The sequence below is a fragment of the Rhipicephalus microplus genome, chromosome X (assembly GCF_043290135.1).
Source record: "Rhipicephalus microplus isolate Deutch F79 chromosome X, USDA_Rmic, whole genome shotgun sequence".
Taxonomy (NCBI): domain Eukaryota; kingdom Metazoa; phylum Arthropoda; class Arachnida; order Ixodida; family Ixodidae; genus Rhipicephalus; species Rhipicephalus microplus.
Genome location: NC_134710.1, coordinates 271,051,873 through 271,074,176, shown reverse-complemented (window position 1 = coordinate 271,074,176; position 22,304 = coordinate 271,051,873). Strand labels below are relative to the sequence as shown.

The window sequence follows — 22,304 nt, the reverse complement described above, 5'->3', positions numbered from 1 at the left end:
GTAGAAAGGCGGATGCCCAAATGGTGCACGGGGTCCAGCATCTTCAAAGCACTTTGAGTCGCAGACTGATAAACAACGGCCTCATAATCTAAGCGGGTGCGAATGAGGCTTCTATACAGATTCTCGAGACATTGCCTATCACTACCCCACGTAGTACGTGACAACACTTTTAAAACATTCATGGCTTTTAAACATTTTGTTTTTAAATACTTGATGTGCGGTACGAAGGTCAACTTGTTGTCCAAGATTAAGCCTAAGAATTTATGTTCCGCATTATAGACAGGCATTGACCGTTCCGTTCAATGTCGGGTTCTGAGTGCATGCCTCTCTTTTGGGAGAACAAGACACACGTGCTTTTTTGTGGGTTCAGTCGAAATCCGTTTTCCTCTGCCCATTTGGAGACCTTGTTTAAACCTAACTGAACCTGCCGCTCACAAATTGCCAGGTTGCATGACTTAAAGCCAAGCTGGACGTCATCGACATATGTGGAATAGAACATGTTGCGGGGGATGGACAGGTGCAAGGAATTCATTTTGATAATAAAAAGTCTACAACTAGGTACACCACCTTGCGGTACTCCCATTTCTTGGTCAAATGTTCGGGAGAGAATACTGCTCACACGGACACGGAATGTCCGATTGGACAAGTAACTCTCGATTATGGAAAGCATTCTACTGCGCAAACCCAAGTGAGACAGGTCTCTTAATATGCCAAGACGACATGTTGTGTCATATGCCTTCTCGATATCGAGAAATACAGAGAGGAAGTATTGTTTGTGGATGAAAGCGTCTCGGATCTCTCCCTAAATGCGCACCAGATGGTCGGTGGTAGATCTACCCTCTCGAAACCCGCACTGGTATCTGTCGAGCAGATCGTGTGTTTCGAGGAAATGTAAAAGTCGGCGGTTTATCATCTTCTCAAAGTTTACAAAGGCAGCTTGTAAGTGCAATGGGCCTATAACTCGAAACAGAGGAAGGGTCCTTGCCCTGTTTCAAAATAGGGATAACAATAGCCTCTTTCCTGGAAGCAGGGATGGTGCCAGAAAGCCAGAGAGCATTGTACAGGGAGAGTAAAGTTTTTCGCGTTTTGAGCGGCAGGTTTTTCAACATTTTATACGTGACATGGTCGTAGCCTGGGGCAGAATTACTGCAGGAGTTTAGTGATGTTTGTAGCTCAGCTAAGTTGAAAGGTTGGTTGTATGCCTCGTAATTTGTGCACTTGTATTCTAGTTTCTGCTTTTCTATCCTTCCTTTGTATCTTTGGAAAGCTTCAGTATAGTGTGACGAGCTAGACACCTGCTCGTAGTGTGCACCGAGGAAGTTTGCCTGATCTTCCAGGCTGTCACCCTGTGTGTTTACGAGTGGGAGTGAGTGTACTTGTCTTCCTGCTACTCTACCAACCATGTTCCAGACTTTAGCCTCTTGTGTATATGAATTTATCCCTGATAAAAGCTTGGGCCAGCTTTCTCTTCTGGTTTGCCGACGCGTTCTCCTGCCTTGAGACTTTATTTTCTTAAATCTGTCAAGATTTTCGGCTGTCGATGAATTCTGAAGCAACCTCTATGCCCTGTTCTGTTCTTTTCGTGCATTCCGACACTCAGTGTTCCACCATGGGACGCGTCGCTTGCCCGGCATACCAGATGTTTGCGGTATGCACTTGGCTGCTGCATCAGTAAGAAAAGCAGTGAAGTACTGCACAGCTTCATCAATGTTTAACCTACATATGTCGGTCCAACTTAAACGAGTAGTGTTGTGAAACTGTGCCCAGTCCGCTTAGTCTGTCTGCCATCTGGGAACATATGGAGGACCTTTTTCTAGTGGTGTATTTAGAATGATCGGAAAGTGATCACTTCCGAAAGGATTGTTGATCACTTTCCATTGAAGTAGGGGTACAAGCGATGGGGACACAATGCTGAGATCTATACATGAGTAGGTTTTGTTGGCGAGGCTAAAGTATGTTGGCTTTTTCCTATTCAACAGACACGCACCTGAAGAAAAGAGGAACTGTTCGATTAGACGACCTCGTGCATCGCAACGAGAGTCGCCCCATAGACCATTATGTGCATTCAAGTCCCCAAGGACCACATAAGGTTCCGGTAGTTCATGTATCAGTGACTGGAAATCGAGTTTTTCGAGACGGTACTGTGGAGTATGTAAAGAGAGCAGAAGGTGACAAGTTTGTTCAAAAGAACTGCTCGAACAGCCACTGCTTTGAGGGATGTTTGTAGTGGTAGATGTGTACATGCTACGCCCTGATCAACTATAATGGCCACACCACCAGATGACGCTACAGCATCATTGCGGTCCTTTCTGAATATTACATAATGATGTAGAAAATTGGTGTTTTTGGAATTTAAGTGTGTTTCTTGTACACACAGCACTTTTGGGGAATGTTTGTGTAAAAGTTCCTGGATATCGTCGAGGTTTCTAAGCAGCCCTCCGACGTTCCATTGTATTATTTGTGTATCCATTTTGATTGTAAATGAGTGCTGTGTGTACTAAAGAAGTATTCCGTCAAGTCAAGAAGCCTTGTCAGGCCCCGTAATGATGGTTTTTAATTTTCTGGCGCGCTCCAAAGAGCCGCGCCTGTCCTTCGGTGCCGAAGACACCGTTGGACTTGCTGTTGTGTCCATAACCTCGGACGAGGTGCTGAATGCTCGCTCGCGGTTCACGCGTGAAGGCACGGAGGTCTTAGGGCTATTCATGGAGACAGAAGGCCCTGGGGCTTCAGGTCCGGAGGCCTGCAAGCCTTTTGGTGGCGGAAGAGCCTGTGCTACTTCTGCTGAGGGGTTGAATGGCGCTGCCGCTCGTCCACTTTGTGTGGTACGTGCGGGCGCCGCGGATTTTAGTGGCACTGCCCCCTTTCGTGCCACCTCCGCGAACAAAGGTCCCTGCATTAGTAGATGCTTGCGCACCTCCCTAAACGAGATGCTTTCATTTACTTTCAGTGTGAGTACTTCTTTTTCATGTTTCCGTGTAGGGCATGTGCGAGAGTAAGCTGGGTGTCCACCATCGCAGTTCACGCAGTGTGTTGTGGTTTCTTCACAATTGTCTGTGGCATGTTCGTGCGAACTACACTTTGCACAGGTTTGACGGCCGCGGCAGCTCTGAGAACCTTGGCCAAATCGCTGGCACTTAAAACAACGTCGGGGGTTGGGGATGTAGGGTCGTACCTTTAACTTCAAGGACCCTGTTTCGATAAATTCTGGAAGTGTGCTTGTGCAAAATGTAAGAATGAGGTGCTTTGTAGGGGTTTCTTTGTTATCACGCCTAATCTTAATTCTGTGTACATGTGTTACATGCTGTTCGTTCCAGCCCTCAAGTAGCTCACTCTCTGTCAGGTTAATTAGGTCTTGATCAGACACTACGCCTCGGGAACTGTTCAGGGAGCGGTGTGGTGTGATAGATACAGGTGTTGTTCCAAAAGAGGTGAGTTTTGTCAGGTTTTCATAGTGGGTCTTGGTTTGGACTTCATGAAGAAGGTCCCCGCTAGCCATACGTGTAGCCTGATATCCTGAACCTAGTGTATTGGTGAGGCATTTAGAAACGACAAACGGAGCAATGGTTCTTGCGTTCTTTTCTTGCATTTCACAGTGTATCACATGGAAGCGCGAAAAAATTTCTTTCGGCTTTATAAATACATTCAGTGTTGCTTCGGTGCGCTCCCTCTTAGTAGGAGGGCGATCAGACAGCTTAGGAAATGAAAAAGAGGCCATAAAGTATATATAAATTCGGCAGCCATGCCAGCCGCCCATCATCGAGCCCAACATGGGGACGCGACAGCACAAGGCATGCCAGCGCCAGCTGTACAAAACCACTATAACCCAATAATATGTGACCAAGAGAGGGCGCATACACAAGGTTAATCCTTGCCGCCTGGAAAATGGAAGTAACCAGAAGTGAGGAGATGACAGGAAAGATTGGAAAAGAGAAAAGACGAAGATCAAGAGGGAGAGAGAGACAGGAAAAGGCGACTGCCGATTTCCCCTGGGTGGGTCAGCTCAGGGGTGCCGTCTACGTGAAGCCGGCGCCAAAGGGGTGTGTTGCCTCTGCTGGGGGGCCTTAAAGGTCCAATCACCCGGCGTTGGCTCAACCCCCAGGATCCCCTTTTCCCCAGCCACGCACAGCTAGGCGTAGGAGGAAGTCAAAACCCCCCCGTTAGCTCAGGTCCGTGGTGTCGCTACACACTAAACGCCTGCTTACACAGGCGCCCCTGCGGGGTACAATGTGTCCACTCCAAATCACAGATGCATGACAAAGCAGCTAGCTATATACGCCCACAAGTATGCAGGGGCTGCGTATCCCCTAACCTCTTTGTGCTTTAAGAAGAGCATTTTGGTCCTTCAGTTGTTGCACTGTTTCCACCATTTCCTTGAGCTCACGGGTACTTTCCTGATGATCTCTCCGCAGTGTCTCCAGCTCCGAGGTCATGGATTTGATTCTTTCATCCTGAAAACAACATGAGCCTGGTCAATGATGTAGAGAAAATAGTAAGCAACTAGTATGCATGAAAGAAACAGGGGAAATAGCATTTAATAAGCAACGTTTATGAGGCCATGTGACTAAACAAGATATCTGACCCTGCAGACTTATCAGAGTAAGATCTAGAAGGAAGGATAGGCAAATCTACATTCAGTGTAATTGGCACAAGGGCCATATATGGTCAATGAGTGCCATGATATTTGGCAACGAGTTTTTAATGAAGCATTTTTCCAATGGGTAAAGGAATTCTAAACGGTAGATGCCACATGACACTATAAAATGGACTAATATATATATGCTGTAAATGGCATAATAAGTATATAGTAAATATGTGATTCCACCTGTGCAACAGCCTTCTAGTAGCAATAGAAACAAAAATTGAATACCTTCAGGATGATATCCAGCAGTACCAGTTGTGTTGCAATACGAATTCAAACAAATTTCGAGAATATCGGATTTAATACTCGGTACAAGGAAAATTAAGGAAGCCATTGTCTCAAGCATGAAACAAGCTGAAAATGTAATTTCACACTTCTAAGTGGGGTCAGAACAGTATGCAACACCATGCTGCAAAAGCCATTTTATTCTAAAGCACACTTACCCACTTTATCTTCGTGAAAATAAAGAAGCAGAGCATGCTTAGAACAAAGTCTGTGCAATCTAGGCTCATAGCCAAGGGGAAAAGACATGATTAGCAACCTTCACTCACGCCATGATAAGCCATTTTGGTTGTACACAGTTTGGAGCTGAAACTCGGACAATTACTGCTAGGCAGTCAAAATCCAGTACTAATTTAGTGTTCCTTCCCATACTACGGTAAAAGCTCATCAATTAAAACTTGAAGGGAACTATAAAATTTTTGAATGATCAAATCAGAGTTAAAATTAGCGGGTGGCCACTAGAATGAACAGACATCGCATCACAGTGTGCTGGAAGAACCCAAGGAAGCTATCTCTAGAATCGTTATCATGAACTAGGCACTATTACACATTTATGACAGGTGATTTTATAAGTGAAGTTTTCGCTAATAGGGAATGGAATTGATCAGTCAGTGATATCACAGAAAGACATGCATTCATATGAGGAGTGAGACTTAATAAGAAATTTACGATGCTAATTATGCTCGAAAAAACATTTATTTTCGTGGCAGAGTTAACACAATCAAAATTAAAAGCAATCAATCATTTGCATTTGCTTGCAATTCTTCTGTCACAACTCCATGAGCATCATTTGCAGCTTGTCCAGCACATCATCCGAATCCTTATCTGGTGTGAAATGCTGCTGTTTTCATGTTTTACATCCTTAGTAACTTTAGTTTTGGTTCGTTTCACAATACATAGTGATCACCCTAGGCAGACTTATACAAGGTGTGATGAAAACCAGGGGCTCCCAGTTTGAATTAACCTTTATGGATACTGACATGTTCAAATTATTGGGAGTTTTACTTCATAGGGCTGCACCAAGACCAGGGTGTCGGTTCAAAATAACTGCAAGTTTGAATTAACACAGTTCAAATTAACAAGCTTTTGTTGTTGTTGTAAAAAGAAGAAAAAGGGAGAGTAGAGAGAAAAAAAATGTGTGGCTGCAGGCCTCATACAGCTTCCTTAACCAAACAATGTAGCAGGGAAGCATGAGAAACTGGGAGTTATCACATTCCACAAATGTGGCGAAATGCCAGCTGTGGTCAAGCAATTGCTCTCAAGGAAAAAGCCGGGAGAGTTGGGACATTTACACTACACACATACCCTGGTTCTTCCTCTGCTTTCTTCGCAAAGTGATGAAGCACTCGTAATCATGTGCTTCGTTATGGTGCACCACTGTCCGCAGCCTTGCAAAGAGGCTCAGCCTCTCCTCCCCCCCCCCCCCTCCTTTTTTTTTTTTAACATGGCAATAACCACTAGACAGGCAATTGCTATGCAAAGAAAACAAGAGAACTGAAAGCAGAGGGTGCACGCACTTCTAAAATGGCAGAACACTTTGCTGTTGACAGCATTGGACCAGCCAATGCACACATGCTGCAGCTCAAAGTGAGTGCAACAGTATGCACGCTAAGTAAACAACAATAATGGTCAAGTAGTAGAAGGGGAAAGGTTACACCCTAAAACGAGAATGCCACAAAATGAGATGGAAGAGAAAGTTGTGTATAGGTCAGATGGCCTCGCTACTATAATCCAGACTCAAGTGTACAGTCATACACGAGTTTACATTCCTGCCTCGGCTTACCTGATCTCTGATAACTGTCTTGTATTGTAGCAGCAATGAGTGCTGCTGTGCTGTCATGTTTGACTCGGGCCCATTCTGCAAATCTTTTGGCCGCGGTTGCACTGCCTTTATAATTGTGCCTGAAAGAGAGAATTCCACTCTTTTAATCTGACAGTCTGCATTTCTGCATCAGTAGTTTGAGAAATATGGCTGCATGAGTCGCCCATTCTGAAAATAGCGAACTCAAATGAAACTGGATTACTGTCACATGCTAGTAGTGAATGCCACTAAGTGCAAATTGCCATTCTAGAACAACTTTATGAACATAAGGTTTGCTGGCAATTTGGATAAAAATTTAACATTACATGGCCAATTTGCAGAGTTTGCCCACAATTTGCAAAGACAATTTGCAGAGTTTTAGTAGCAATGCAACTGTAGCATAAAATGACACTCCACGTAGTGTGGTGTAAATGCAGAATTGCCGAGAAAATGTCAGTGGGAACGAACACTTATTAAACGACATAAATCCATAAAAATTTATGTTAACCATGAGTCAATACATCTGAAAAGTAACAATGCCTTTAAAATTTTTCCATAATTAATGGGCTCCTAGACACATGATTCAATGAGCCCGGCATCACTTTTTTAACACAGTCAGAAAACGTCAGTATGCCGTGAAGGCTACTGTGAACATGCAAGCCAGATATTGCACCTACAATTTTGCTTCAAAACTTAGCCAAGAATTGGTTGATCTCTGCTTTGCAATGTTGTTTTGACTATGCAGCAAGCAGGCACATGCCTTCGAATTTTCTCAGAGCCCACATGCCACATCGTTTAGATACCACGGCCACCCACGGGGTGCCTCTGGCCTGGTGCTTCGCATGTCTCAACCGTAAGTAGCGGCCAACAGTTTCAAAGGGAAAAAAGGACATTGATTGAAACTCATCTGGGCTAACATGATCGCTCAGCGAAGGTGTCGGGCACCATGGCAGATAGCATTACAAAATGAACCAAGCATCATGGCGTCCTAGGCAGTAGCATTCTCATTCCTGGAAACGAACCACTGGGCTCTGCTTAGCTTGGCATATGCGCTTTACTTCCCGCCAAAAGTGAATGATCCAAGACATCAATGCTTAATCCTCAAGGCAGCAAAAGGAGAGATAGTGCACGGCCTGTGAGATAACTTCTTTAATACTTGATGAATTTTCGTAGCAGAATACTCATGAGGCATAGTCCAATAAAAAGGTCATCTAATATATAAGTTAAAGGGTGTCGCAGGGCCCCTTTAAGCATAAAACAAAATAAAAAAAAACCCATTTATTAACCATTAAGAAAGAAATGCCAGTTTCAGTATATTCATTACAAGTATCAGCTGCAATATATACTTTTGTTGATGTAGTACAGGCAAAGTTACTTCGGCTATTGTAAATGTGAAAATCCAGATTTGGTTGTATGAAATGATCCCGCAAAACTTCTATAAAAAGTATAGTAATATGAAATTGTATGTGAACTTTTACTCATCAGCTAAAACAAGAGACTTGTGCCAGCCCTATATAGGTCCCATAAAGGGTAAATTGTGATGGGTTTTTGCTGCGTAATACCTAATAAAAATTTTTATCATGCATTTCAGAAGCACTTAGATCAAAACTGAGTATTTCATTACATTTCAAAGGAGTAAACACAATTTCATTATCGAACAGCCTCAACTGTAAAATATGCCAATAAACACCGATTAATACTTCTCATAACTGCTTTTACTACACTCTCACTGTACAAAACGTATATTGTTGACCATGTGGTGATAGGATAAAAATTCTTTGCCTTTTTCAACAGTCATCTTGACCAAAATGGCCTGCATAATATGTCCATGTATAAAGCATCAGCAGAAATATAGGCGAAGAACAGCTGGAACTAGTGCTTTTGTGTGTGCTTTTTCTTTACCACCTCACTTTTTTTTTTACCCCCAGACGTTATATCTCAACACCTTCTAAAAGCACTGTTCCATTACCTTCAAGAGATTTGAAGAGGCGACAAAATTCATAGTCAAAAAACACTTCTGATGGGTGCTTGTATTTGAGCTGCGGCTTCTGGGCTGCTTGACTGTAGCGCTCCTGCTTTGGTATGGCCGCCAGTTTATCCACAAATGTGTCCAAGCCCACACGCTTCATCAGTAGCTGGCAGAGGGACTCTCTGTACACCAGCAAAAAAACACACGAAAGAGCAAAATGTTATAGTCAAAATGAAAGGCGTCTGATCAGCCTGTAACAGTATCGAAGAAATAAACTCCATTTGTGACATTCAGTACGTAATGCCTCATATTTTTAGAGCTCACAACATCACAGCTTTTAAACAGAACCTACAACAAAACTGAAAACACAATGAAATTCAATGCCCCCTAAAGAATGCATTGTCTAAAACTTTCCTTTAAATGACTTAATAATGAAGATGTAAAACACAAGGTTTAATTATTCGCATTCCTTTCGAATATGTTTCCTCACAGTAGAAGTGATGCCAATAGCTATGTGCTATATACTGCTCCCCGCATCTTCTTCTCTTGGCTGGGTACTTATGCTAAGCATTGAGTTGCGCAGTTCCAACAAAGGTGCCAGAGAACAAGAGATGAGCAAGGACAGGCAGCTCATTAACTGTAGCTCCCCTCACCTGATAGGTGTTCTAGCAATCAAAGGCTCCCACTTGAGAGTAAATGAGAATAATGAACAATTACCCCATATTCATGCCTAAAGCTGTCATGTTAGTCTGTCACATCATACATGGGACATAATAAAGAGGGACCTCTGAAGCCACAGGAGAGAGAGAGAAAGCAATCTTGTACCTCAGCATTTTTTCCACTGAGCACTCCATCACAACAGGGGAAATGCTCACAAGTGCACAAACAACTCGATTTATGGGACCTTTGTTCCAGTTTTCACACCTGTGCTAAATGCACCCTTACCTGGTTAGGGCAACAGCACAATATGCATACATACTCTGTCCTGCAGCGAGCCTCTGCCCACAAGCCATAATTAGTAAAGTTTGGGGTCATACGTTCCAAAACCATGATATAGAGTGGAATGGCAGACTGGGAAAGTTGACTTAAATGCATCGTACTTGAACAACAGCAAAAAAGAGAACAAAGGAAGAAAAGACACACATGACACTGTCTTGTGGGTCTTCGCCTCATGATACAATTATGAGGGACCCCAAAGTGGAGGGCTTGAAAAATTTTGACCATCTGGTGTTCTTTAACGTGTATCGAAATCTAAGTGCACAATGCCTTCTCTACACCATGTCAAAGAATTGTCAAACACAACCTTAGTCCCCTTTGTGCATTATCGAGGGGTGATATCTTCTATCATGCAAATAGGCAACTCTTTCATATCTTTTTAAACTTTTAGTAACAACATAAAAAAAATTTAGGCTAAACTTCAACTAGTATGGTGACCATAGCATCAATGATGTCAGTGTGACATCACAAAATTTGAGGTCTTTTTACTATGCTAAAATAAAAAATTTGACATTATTTCCAGCATAAAGTGGATAGATAAGTCACAACATGTTTTATTATTATTGTTTTTTCATATTTCTAAATGTTAAAAAGTTGGCTACAGCTAGTGCACATGTTATCAAAAATTCACAATCAATGGCTCACCTTGTAAAGCTTGGTACAGAATCATCATTGAATTCTATGCAAATTCCTAGAAGAAATGCACACAGGCCTTGAACTAAATCTTCGTGCTCATCACCTTCTGCAAGGCCAACTTGAGAAGTAAGCTGTGAAAAATATAAGGAAAATATACTAGTATATCCATGTTGTTCTGCTTCCCAATTTTTTCCCGTAACATCTGCTCTTTCACTTTTATGGCACACTTCCGAGCACTATGGTGCGTGGTATCACCTAATGACAAATCTTACCATTTCTGGTTATAAATAAATGCTTTTGAATATGTGGCTTATGAATTAAGAAGGTAGAAGCCCCAAAGTCAAATGTCACTGTTAAGTTTCTCTAACAATTAGCAATGAATAAAAGAAAATACCAGTTGAAAGTTTGTGATTACAATGGCAAAAGCTTATGCCTTATGTGATAATTCAATCAGGCACATGCCCTATAACTTGACAAATGGCAAGTCGTTATCAATGCAGGCTCATGAGGGACTGTGTATGCTCCAAAGGGCACTAACGTTGATTTATCTTGAAGCATTTTTAATGCCAAGATTTGGTGAAAATTGTAGCAGTGTATATTTAAACGAGGAGACTTGCTTTCATTAGACAAACAGTTCTTTTTGTTGAGAAAAATGTCACCCTAACAAATACACATAGCCTTGTCAAGCTGTTGAGTTCATAGACTTTAAAAAGCAGTTATTTCTTCGACAAATACGTACATCTCGCCTTGGTCGAATGTTAGTTCCAGAGATTCCGAAACGCAGTTACTGCATCAGCTCTGACAAGTTGCCTTATATTGGATCCAGAGACTATTAAAGTAGCTGAAGCCTCAACAAAGACATGTCTAAACATTTGGATCTAGAGACATATCCCTTGTTCGACATTTGTTAATAAACATGCAGATTTGTATACACAAGTTCTCGTGGCTGCCATCATTTGACTGTTAAATATCAACCATACTCAGATGTTCTGATGCATATGATACATAGGAGATGTTCTGATGCATATGATACATAGGAGATGTTCTGATGCAAAAGGATACATAGGGGATGTTTGTTGGTATGTTGAGGAAACTTGTCACAGCAAGCGTGCAGTTGGCCAGCCATGTACTCATAAGCATCAGCAGACCTAATCGTGTTTGCAGTTTTCCACCCTGCAAGAAAAATTAAGATAAAAAGGAGACATTTGACATTTCTAATATACGCAAGACACTGGTAGAAGGAAACAAACAAGAAAAAATGAAACTGACTATCTACCCAGGAAAGGAACAGTTCCTAGAACACTTTTTTACCATTGATAACATGACACTATCATAATGTGACAGCCACTGTCTTAGCTACAGGTTATTTTCTTTATCTTTATTTCACTATAACACACCTTACATACACCACTCTGTGTTAACTGTAGTGTTCACTGAAACATTTTATAATACTCATGCAATCGTTTGCCAATGTATATTGCACTGGGACAAGGACCAATATTTAGACAAATGTTGCTGTACAAATTCCAGTGTACAAATTTTTCTGTACTTATACTAGACTCAGCAGTTTGCTGTGACATTGTCAAACCTGTTAATAGGAAAGGTGTAAAGCCTCTCCCCAAATCTGTTTGTCCATGTCACATTCTCTGCTGATCATCTGTTCATAATCTTATTATTGCACAATTCCTGGTGCATAAAGAATTTAAACAGCACACAAAAGAAACTAAGACCAAAGGAAGAACAATACACTCACAATAAGCACTACTCACAACTGCACTGTTTAAATTTATGACGAGCCAACGCTAACTTGCCCAATAACCAATCAAGCCATGAGCCTAGTGCCTTTATCAGTTGGTGTAATAATTATAACTTGAACAGATAGAGAAAACATTTAGTTCAACATATCTTTGACAGCCAATTTACAAACTTTTTTTTACCAAGTACATATTGCACAGCACTGACACATCCTGTAACATATGTGCCGTGACTAAACATTTATGTAATAGTAATTTCTGGGTATTATGTGCCAAAAACATGATATGGTTTTGAGCCATGCTGAAGTGAAGAGATGAATGTTTCGTCCTCGTGGGGTTTCTTTATCATGCACAGTAAATGGGCCTTTAACATTTTGCCTCCACTGAAATATAACCACTGTGACCAGGATCGAAGCCATATCCTTCGAATGAGCATTTAAGCACCGTAACCACTGCGCCAATACAGCAGCTGACGATGCTTTTGGTGACTGTGGCATGTGTTCCCAAAACTTCCATGCTTAAAGGATAGTCTGAGGTGCCATAATATATGCTGTCCAAGCAAAGTCAGCATGCAGCTTTCTCTCTGAACAAATCCTTCCACCAACTACAATGCAAGAAAAAGAGATCTTTTTACTTGAGTAGTAAAGTTACTACTCAGAGCACTGTGCGAGCCCATCACTAGTTTTATTTCCCTGCATAAAGTTCTCACCTGCTGCAGTATGGCAGTGCACTGCCGCATGAGGGAGACTGGTGGGTTGCCTACACTAGTGGCAAGCTGCACACGGAGGAGCTGCTCTTTTTGCGTTGGGTTGTCAACAAGTGCATGCGATAAGGCCACAGCCGCAAACCAATTGCTAAGAGGGTCTGTGCTGAATAGACCCCCACATAGCAGCTGACCCGCTGTCACACTTGTCACTGGAAGAGAGGCAGGAAGATGGGAAAGCAAGGGGCATCAGAAGATAACACAATGGCAGCAACCACAAACCACTGTAGCTCGGAATTCGTTACCTGTAGATGTGAATGTGTCACAAAAATGTGGATATTTTTTAGTACAATTTGCTCCTGCAATAACTACTCAATGGCACTGCAGGTTATATACCAATACAGAACCAAAGAAACAGCAGTGTCACCAAAGCAGGCAACCATGAAGAGGCAAAATGGCACATGTATAGACCATTTCATTGCTCAAAACTATGCTCTCTGCACCGGATGCTATTGCTGTGGGGCATGACAATGAATGAAAGTAGCAGGCTATGCTCCTGTCACTTGCACTATAGCAAACCTCCTGAACTCTCAACTTGCATACCTCAAAACATCAGTTATAAATGAAGCAATTTTCTTGACATAATGTAAGCTCACTACATATTTCTACACCCCCTTGTATCAAGTGCTTTACATGATAAGAAACCAGCATATTGAAACATTAACTACTACGGGTAGCAGGCGCTCAGCAGGCCTCCATCAGGAATGAAAAATGCTAATGGCAATTTCACAAAAATGGCAATTCACATCTACCCTCCAGTTAGTCAGCAAAAAAATAATAAATATGTCATATTCATGAAAAACAACGAACTAGTTCATACATACAGATGCCCCCTCGGCTGTGCCTTTTTGTCAATCACAGCACTAAAAGGAGCATTCTCTTTCTGAAGTACCATTATGAGCAACAATATGTGCACACACTGAGAGGTCCACAGGTAACTGATAGTCAGCCAAGGCATACTATGAATTCTGTTGCTGAAATGTTGTTGCTGAAATGTGTTTCACGTAACAAAAATGTGTTACAAAAAAAGGGCCCTTCAATATACAGTATCTGCATTCTTGGTATCATTCTATGTCACGCATTTTCATCATTTTATGAGCTGCACTACTCTGGTTTGTTATCTCAAGGGGCTTAGGAATGCTTCTAAAACTGTTCATAGAATTGCTTCGTTAGTGAACTGGGTTGCCTCATGAACCACCTGTTACAAAATTTTTGTAGCGTTTGAGTAAAAGTGGAGGTACAACTAATTAGCGCATGCCTGGACAGCTTTTTTCCCCTCCTACATTCCCAATTAGCATGCTGGCAGCTTCACATAGGGTGATGACAAGGATAAAGACCCTGCCCTCAGAGTTACATTGCCTTGTGCCATGGAATAAGGTGTTTCCTCTCATATATATTTTTTCTTAATTTGTTGGCCATTGCTTCTTGCGTTGACATAGCCAGCGGTATTTAGGCACACTCAAGCTACTTGGGCTGCCAAGCATCACCACATATTTGAGGGTCTCAGCCACAGAGGCCAAGCCAACTGTACGATTCCAAGCCAACAAGAGTAGGATTGTGCGACTACTCAAATGCTTCAAATATTCGAATTAATAGTACATTGATTTGATTTATGGGGTTTAACGTCCCAAATTCACCACATAGTCATGAGAGACGCCGTAGTGGAGGGCTCCGGAAATTTTGACCAACTGGGGTTCTTTAACGTGCAGCCAAATCTGAGCACATCGGCCTACAACATTTCCGCCTCCAGCGGAAATGCAGCCGCCGCAGCCGGGATTCGATCCCGCGACCTGCGGATCAGCAGCCGAGTACCTTAGCCACTAGACCACCGTGGCGGGGCCGAACGAATAGTAGAGTATTCGAATTTGCTTCAATTTGAATTTAAATTATTGAAAATTTTCTAAGCATTCGCAGTGAACAAAGAAATGTACAATCCACATGTAATTGTCTGTAAAGGTGGTTTCAGGGATGCTAAACCGTGAAAGCACCAATACAGGGGAATTCCACTCTGCCGCGATGCCCCCCTTCAAATTTAAAGAGGCCGTGCAACACTTATTGAACATGGTCATAAAACGCTGTCGTTCGGTAGTCGAGGCTACCGAGAACACACGACGCAAATATTATAGCGCAGCACGCGGCCTGTGATTCACAATAAATTCTCCAAGTCAGCTTAAATTGCTCTCTTACCTCAGCAAATGACACAAGCTCAAAAATCACTTGTCACAGCCATTAGCCGATTTGAGCATGGCGCGCTCGGTCGTAACTAGGACCGCCGTGGGAGGTCGCCACTTGTCCACGCTTACGGACGTGATCGCACTGAAAGGCATTATTTAAAGAAAAAAGGACAAAGTGCTCAAGGTCACGAGGCGCATATGATGTTTTTTCTTTTCCCGTGCCATCCCTGCCTGCTTAGCTCTCAGCTCTTTCGTCGGGACGAGAAGAGCGAATGCGACTGCAGTGTGCAACAAATCTTTCAAACTGCGCTCGTACTAGACTGATGCTAAAAATTTTGCGGTGGTGAATACATGAGGCAATAAGGTTTTTTAGTGACTCCGTGGCTACTTGAAAAAGTGTTGCAGTGCCCCTTCAAACGAACATGTCACCCTCAAATCAATTCATGATTTTATTAAGCTTTAAAGCTTCTTATGACAGCTTACATGCTCTATCTATAATAAATTTTAAATGTTACATATTTTGCAGGTTATCACTTGCATCATACCAAAACTCCAATCCCACTACTACTCAAGGTTGTTTCGACTTCTTTTGAACGAAAAAAAAAAAAAAAATATTGCATTCGCATAGAGCCCCTACTTCAATTAAAAAAAAAAGATATTGTGCAGGTTAAGTTATGATAAATATTCCCATTTTTTTATGTCATACATTCCATTCGAATTCGATTCGAAATCATTCGATGAAAATCACTATTCGCTTCGAACCTATAATTCACTATTCGCACAAACCTAAACAAGGGGGTCGTCATAGCACGTAACAGTACAGAACCCAGTGGACAGAGCATGGAGGTACATAGCACAGCATTCACTATGCGCTCGACATGACTGGTATGCATGCTCTCCTTGTGCACCCCAGTTTGGTCAAGCCACAACAGTATGCAGTGTAGGAGGGTTTTGTTTTCCACGAGGTTGGCTGATGGATAGTATTGAAATTCAGAATGCGCATTGTGGAGTACCATGAAATAGCTGAATATGAAGCAATGTCTACCAGGGTGTATAGCTCATGAGGCACAGCAAAGCACACAGAAGGGAGCTAGCAGAACACTCGCTGTTTGGGAAGCAAAAAGATGCAATGGCAAGTACTGCCACAGTGAACTCGAAACGAGGCAAGTGGCCAACCCCTGTACCGAATGTTTGAAGCAGCACTCATGTTGTACACTGGGTGCCACTTTAAATGTTTATTGGGGAAACTGCAACATTAAAGGGGTACTAACACAAAATCTTTGGCCTCGCGTTTTGCTGCTGCAATGTGTTGCTGGGGCCCTGTTAGTCATAACATCACACATCGTTCGCTGCGGCACATGACAATAACTAGTTACAGGCCCCTCATTATTGACCAGTTTCAGTTTTGATCTGAGAAAGGTCCAAAAACGAGAAGCCGCCGGGTGCAACAATTGCCATATAGCGTGTGCAGCTCTCGACCATGTCAGCACACACTTCCAGAGGGTCCACACCAAAAATTGCTTTCAAATAGGAAACGGGACTGCAGTGTCGCCCAACACAAAACATTCAAAGTGTGCACCATGGCCACGAACTCGCAACCAGCCACCCAGAGTATTGAGTGCGGAAACAAATGATGCAAAAGAAAAATAGCGGCTATGACGTTATCATAACTTGTTTTATTGACTGCAGCATGGTAATGTGAGAGAAGCAGGGGTCCCCAAAGAGTCCCCTTCGAGAGTGTCAATGGCTCAATAGTGTCGAGAGCTCACGCAAACTGCAAAATTATTTTAATTTGCCTCACATGCTCACATAAGTCTTGTCTAAAAGGTGGTAATGTTTTCGAATGTGGACAATAAGTGTTTCAGGGCCCTTCTGAAATCTCAAACTTGCAGTGCCCACCTAGAACACTGGCATTTTATGTAACTTGAAACTCCGATGGTCTTGAAGTTTAATTATTTTAGGACTTCAATTTAGAGGAGGCTGACATTTCAGCAGCTCTCTAATTTGCCTAACATATAAGTAATAATATTAATGAGAACTAGCAGACAACTAATTAATATTATGTATAGCAAAAGAAATGAACTTTTAAATTTATATATGTAACAAGCCACACAGTTAATAATGAGATTAAATAGTACAACTGACAATGTAAATGAATCAAAATACTATATATGTGAGAAATATAGGTGCTTAAAATGTTTCGCATAAGCTGGCTGTCATAATCAGTGTGACTGAATAAGGTAGCCAAGCAAAAAAACAAGACCATCCAAAATGCAAGATCAACTTACTGTCTGCACATGTGGGTAGAAGAGTCTGGATGATTTGTGCCTGACCAAGCTCATTTTTGTAAAGGAAACATTGGAAACAGTACAGGACAGCACATCGCAAGACAAAAGGCTGTTTTTCATTGACCATGGACATTAGGAGGACAACTATGGCAGGTCTGTAAAATATAGTATGAAAAAAATACAGACAATTTTTCACACAAAAAAAAGATAAATACAACTTACAAGGACACCAGTACACATCTAGGGCTGCTTTCTGAAAAATAACAATTAAACATACAAGTACTGCAAAACCATTTTTGTAGCAGGATAGTATAGTGTGGCAGATATCATATGTCCAACGTCGCTATGAAAATTCTGGTGTTTTATGCGCGAAAACCATGTTATGATTACGGCAAGTCATAGTAAGAGCTTCTCAATTAAGTTTTCCCACATGGGGTTCTTTAGCACGCATCTAAATTTATTGAAAAAATTTGTGGGCATAAAATGGAATCTTCTCGTGCAGAATCGGACAAATTGGGGATCATTATGAGAGGCCTATGTCCTGTAATGGTCAATTAGATAGGCTGATGAAAATGACAATGAAATGCAAGTAGTATATATGGTTGTTTTCGTATTTTGCTAGTTAGAATGGAACTGCCCATAGTCGTAAATCGAACACAAAACTTCAACCTTACCAGTGCCACACCATAGCTACTAAGTCTCATGAGAGATAAATAAAAACTGCCAATTAGATAATGAATATTTCGTTCTTTATTTAATAATCATAATATTCGAAGTTTTATGTCTCAAAACCATGATATGATTACGAAAGACACCTTTGTGGAGGGCTCCAGATCTCACTTCCTTATTCTGATCAGCCACTTCTATATAGGCCAGAATTTTTAAATTAGTTTCTTCATTTTGCCCCATCTATCTTCACCTCTTGGATTTTTACTCGTCTTCTCAAATTGGCTACGGCACTTGTCCTATGTGTTAAAATCATTGTCTTTTGCTACTTTGCAAAAGAAAGCTTTTGAGACTTCTTGCCACACAAACAATCTTTGAACATTTGCTGTAACATTCGAAATGTAGGCTGTTCCTAGGGTGCTGTCATTTTAAACAGTGATAGTGTTGAAGAGCTCGTTTTGCAGAATTTTCAGTGTTGGAATTGGCATCGTTGGTTGTGAGCAAAAAATCAGCTCTCCGCGAGTGAAAATTCGAGATAGATGCACATTAAAAAATAATAAAGAAATCTTCAGTTCGAGTGGGAATAGAGCTCAAAACTTCTAAGCAAGTATTCTACCACAAAGCTACACCTGTGCTCGAAATCGCTTTGGAATAAAACACTTATTTAGTGGTAGGAGTGTTATTAACAGATGTTATATCCTGTGGAAGCAGCTTAGAATAACCAGGGGCCCAAATATGCAAACTGTTTAACGAATGTTTGTTTTAAAGGCCCACCAATAACAAAGCACACTGGCATAATTAATCGTTACTGGCAACAGCATAAAACGTGAAGGTGTGCGTGTTGCCTTAGGGACATGTAGTGGGTACTTTGCCAATTTGCAAAACGAATTATGGCATAGCAGGCACTTCGGAACTGTACTTGCAGCAGGCATTCTAGAATAGTTTAAAGGGGCCAATTTTCAAACACACTTTCAGAAATTTGCAATTTTATGCCAGATCTCTCAGCTACAGGAATAAACATATGCAGCCTGTGCATCCTTTTGCCAAAGACAAATTGTTTGCTATAACATTTCAAATTAAGGACAAATTAAAGGTATATTTCATTATATATTTTTAATTGAACAACTGTAAAAAATGTACACTTCAAGTGTGTAATACAAGCCCACAAGAATAATTCTAGTTTAATAAGTAAATACTAGTTGAATTGCATATAAAACATATTTTGTGCAAGTAACTAACCCCTGCTCCTCTATATAATTCTGCTGCAAAGATGAAACAGCATTTTTTAGATGGCTTAGACCTGGTACAATTATACAGTTAGGAAAACATGCTTTTAATCAAAAGAAGTGACGGTAGATAATGTCCCAAAACAATGATATGATTATGAGGGACGCTCGTAGTGGAGTGCTCTATATATTTCAATCACCTGGGGTTCTTTCATGTCTGTCAAAACATAAGTACACTGGCCTAAAGTATTTTCGCTTCCTTTAAAAATGCAGCCGAGATTCGCTCCTGCAACTTTTAGGCCAGTGGTCCAGCACCATTACCACTAGACCACCGTGGCAGGGCTATGCGACAGTAGATAAAAGAGATAAATTATCATACAATCATTGTACTACATATATGCTACATCAATATGCATCAGAATGATTTATCAACTGGAAGAAGTATAAAAGACCCAAAAATTTCTATCATGCCTAACATGGTGATACCCTTGCTATGGAGGTTTTATGAAAAAAAACCCCTTCATAGAAACGATCCTGGGGTTTTACATGCTAAAAAAAAACAAAGCAACTATGAAGCCCATTTTACACTGGGATATACTTCATATTAGTACAACCGTCTGGGTGTAAAAATCCTTGTATTACATTTGTTTTGCTTATAATTTAAAAAAAGTATTCGCAGTTCAAAACTTATATAAAAGCTGAATTACCTAGGGGGATTGGAAGGAGCATTGACAGAAGCAAAGTACTCTTGGTTACTGTGGTGCCCTCGTATAACTTCTGCCACTGTGTTTATTGTCTGAAAAGAAATTTCAGTCCAACATTTTGTAACACAATGAAAAGACAGAGGTGAATATTTTTCATACACTTCCGTATGAACGTCAGAGCAGAAAGGGGATGGAGAGTGTGGCAAGGGGCAATGACCCTTCCGGGGGCCTAAAAAAAGAGGTGCAGATTTTTTTCCATGCAATAACTACAATAAAAAAAAAACAACAGTGCAATTCAGACAAGCATTGTATGCAGTGGAGACATAAGTGCTATTAAGTGATCTCCTATTTCATTATGATTAAACATTTCTGAACAGCTGGCTCTACAAAGGTACTTGGCAAGATCCTTAATTAGTATAAAGCGAGACGAGCCACTAAAGGGAGGACTGCTTCTACAAGCTTATCTTTTAATTCCTCAATCCAGCAGGCACCTCCTCAAGGTAGTGCTTGTAAAGACAGCTATGGGTGCCGAAAACAAAATATATGATGCAAGCTACCATAACTACAGACACAGTCAATTAATAGGTCCCAATATATAAGTTTCCCTGTGTACCCCTATTTCTCATGTTCCCTAGTATAGTTTAGTTCCCTTAGTAGACAACAACCTGCCTCCTTCAGTACTTTTGCAAACATGCATGGCCTAAAATTGACACAACCATCTACTGAAGACTGTAGTATCAGCCACCAATCTCCATAAAATGCATGCTCAACTGTCAAATGTAGATGTCAACAAAAGCTAACACCAGAAATAATGTAGCACGAAGAAATTTGACAGCAGCACTACTTATCAACCTTTTTATATGCTGTCAAGAAAGTTCAGGTTTTAATTTTTACTGAGCTTACTACAGTGTACAAAAATTTTTCACTTCACATAAAACTGCAAAAAAATCTTTTTAATATTAACAATATGGTAACATTAAAACACGTTTGACTGACCAGCCCAAAAAGCTGCTCTTTCAAGAGAACAGTTGTAGTGTTAGAAAAGGCATGCAAAAGACGTACAAAAAGCATTGAACATCTAGTGATGACATCTCAAGAAGATGTTTACCACTGCAATAACTTATAAACATTAAACATTCTTCTGCCACACAACCCTTTTTTTAGGATAAAAAAAAAACTTCACTAAAAGGACAGACAACCGCTCATAACACAAACTGAGATGGCATCACTAATAGAAGGACTGTATACAGTATTGTCTAAACTGGACCCTGCTTTTCTCGTTAAACACAGATTTATACTTTTTCGTTCACTGAAAACTACTTTTGGCGCCTCTGGTGATAAAAAAGTGAATATATACATGTATCTATCACGTGACCTTTATTTGTGTACACTACTGTCTCTATGTTAACATTGAAATGCAGCACACTTTATTTTAATTTTTTTCCGACATAATATGTCCATATATGCATTCATTTGCACTGAGCCGAACAGTGGCACTGCCTTCGTTTTATGCATGACAAAAAGCTCATGATTTTTTGTTTTAAGGAAGAAAATAATTTTTGAACTTCAAAAATTATTTTCTTCCTTAAAACAAAAGTTGTAATTATAATATTTGCCATATAAATTGAATTATTTATTTTCTTTCTATTTAGGTATAAAGGTGATTTTTATTGGACCACCACATGATGTAAATTGCATCTCAATATGGACGAAAGATGACAATTTTGTGAAATTCGCTATTTTTTATCTTGGAAAGTTTAACAGCTTGAGAGGTCTACAAATATTTTTTCATCAAAATGTACCTTCTGTGGAGTAAGCATTCACTGCTATGATATTCATACAAAATGCGGTATTACAATAGTAAAAATGTAAACATAACAAATTTTGGCTAAATTTTTTGAGGCATATGTGACAGAAAAATTGCACTAATATTACTAAGCTTCAAACACCTTACACAAGCACATTTACTTAACATGCAGACCAAACTTGGTATAGAAAGAAGGAGCAGAACTTTTAAAATAAACTTCTCTACAAACAACACCCAAATGACATTCCAGGAAGTTCAGAAGGCAGCCACGTGACCAAAAATCTTTTTCCCCCCAAAATATTGCAGCAGTTCATTGTTTTCAATGCAGTGAATCAGCACAATTTTTTTTTTAATACATTTGAGATGGTCGACAAAACGGCTGGAACGTTTGATATGGAATGACCCAGCAGCAAGGTTCACAATATTGCCCAAGGTGCCTCTGCATATTTTTACTGACATAACGTCATTTACTATATGTTCTTAAGTTCTTTTCAAGCTGACCATACGAAAAATTACGAAAGGACACCTTAGCCTTGTTTTCATTTTTTTTTAAGTGCTTAAGTGGTAGCCATGCAACACACAGCCTAAATATCTGCACA

General features: G+C 40.7%; 1 protein-coding gene across 2 annotated transcripts in view; it reads right to left on the bottom strand.

The window, feature by feature from the left end:
• p115 (General vesicular transport factor p115) overlaps nucleotides 1-22,304 on the bottom strand; it is a 61,289-nt gene that overhangs the window by 24,091 nt on the left and 14,894 nt on the right. For both annotated transcript variants that reach the window (XM_037414027.2, XM_037414028.2), the window contains exons 8-15: nucleotides 19,902-19,990; nucleotides 17,303-17,457; nucleotides 12,787-12,992; nucleotides 11,386-11,496; nucleotides 10,333-10,454; nucleotides 8,692-8,873; nucleotides 6,705-6,823; nucleotides 4,310-4,448 (exon numbers count right to left, since the gene is read on the bottom strand). In XM_037414027.2, coding sequence (XP_037269924.1) covers nucleotides 4,310-4,448; nucleotides 6,705-6,823; nucleotides 8,692-8,873; nucleotides 10,333-10,454; nucleotides 11,386-11,496; nucleotides 12,787-12,992; nucleotides 17,303-17,457; nucleotides 19,902-19,990 — 1,123 coding nt within the window. The remainder of the gene's footprint in view (nucleotides 1-4,309; nucleotides 4,449-6,704; nucleotides 6,824-8,691; nucleotides 8,874-10,332; nucleotides 10,455-11,385; nucleotides 11,497-12,786; nucleotides 12,993-17,302; nucleotides 17,458-19,901; nucleotides 19,991-22,304) is intronic.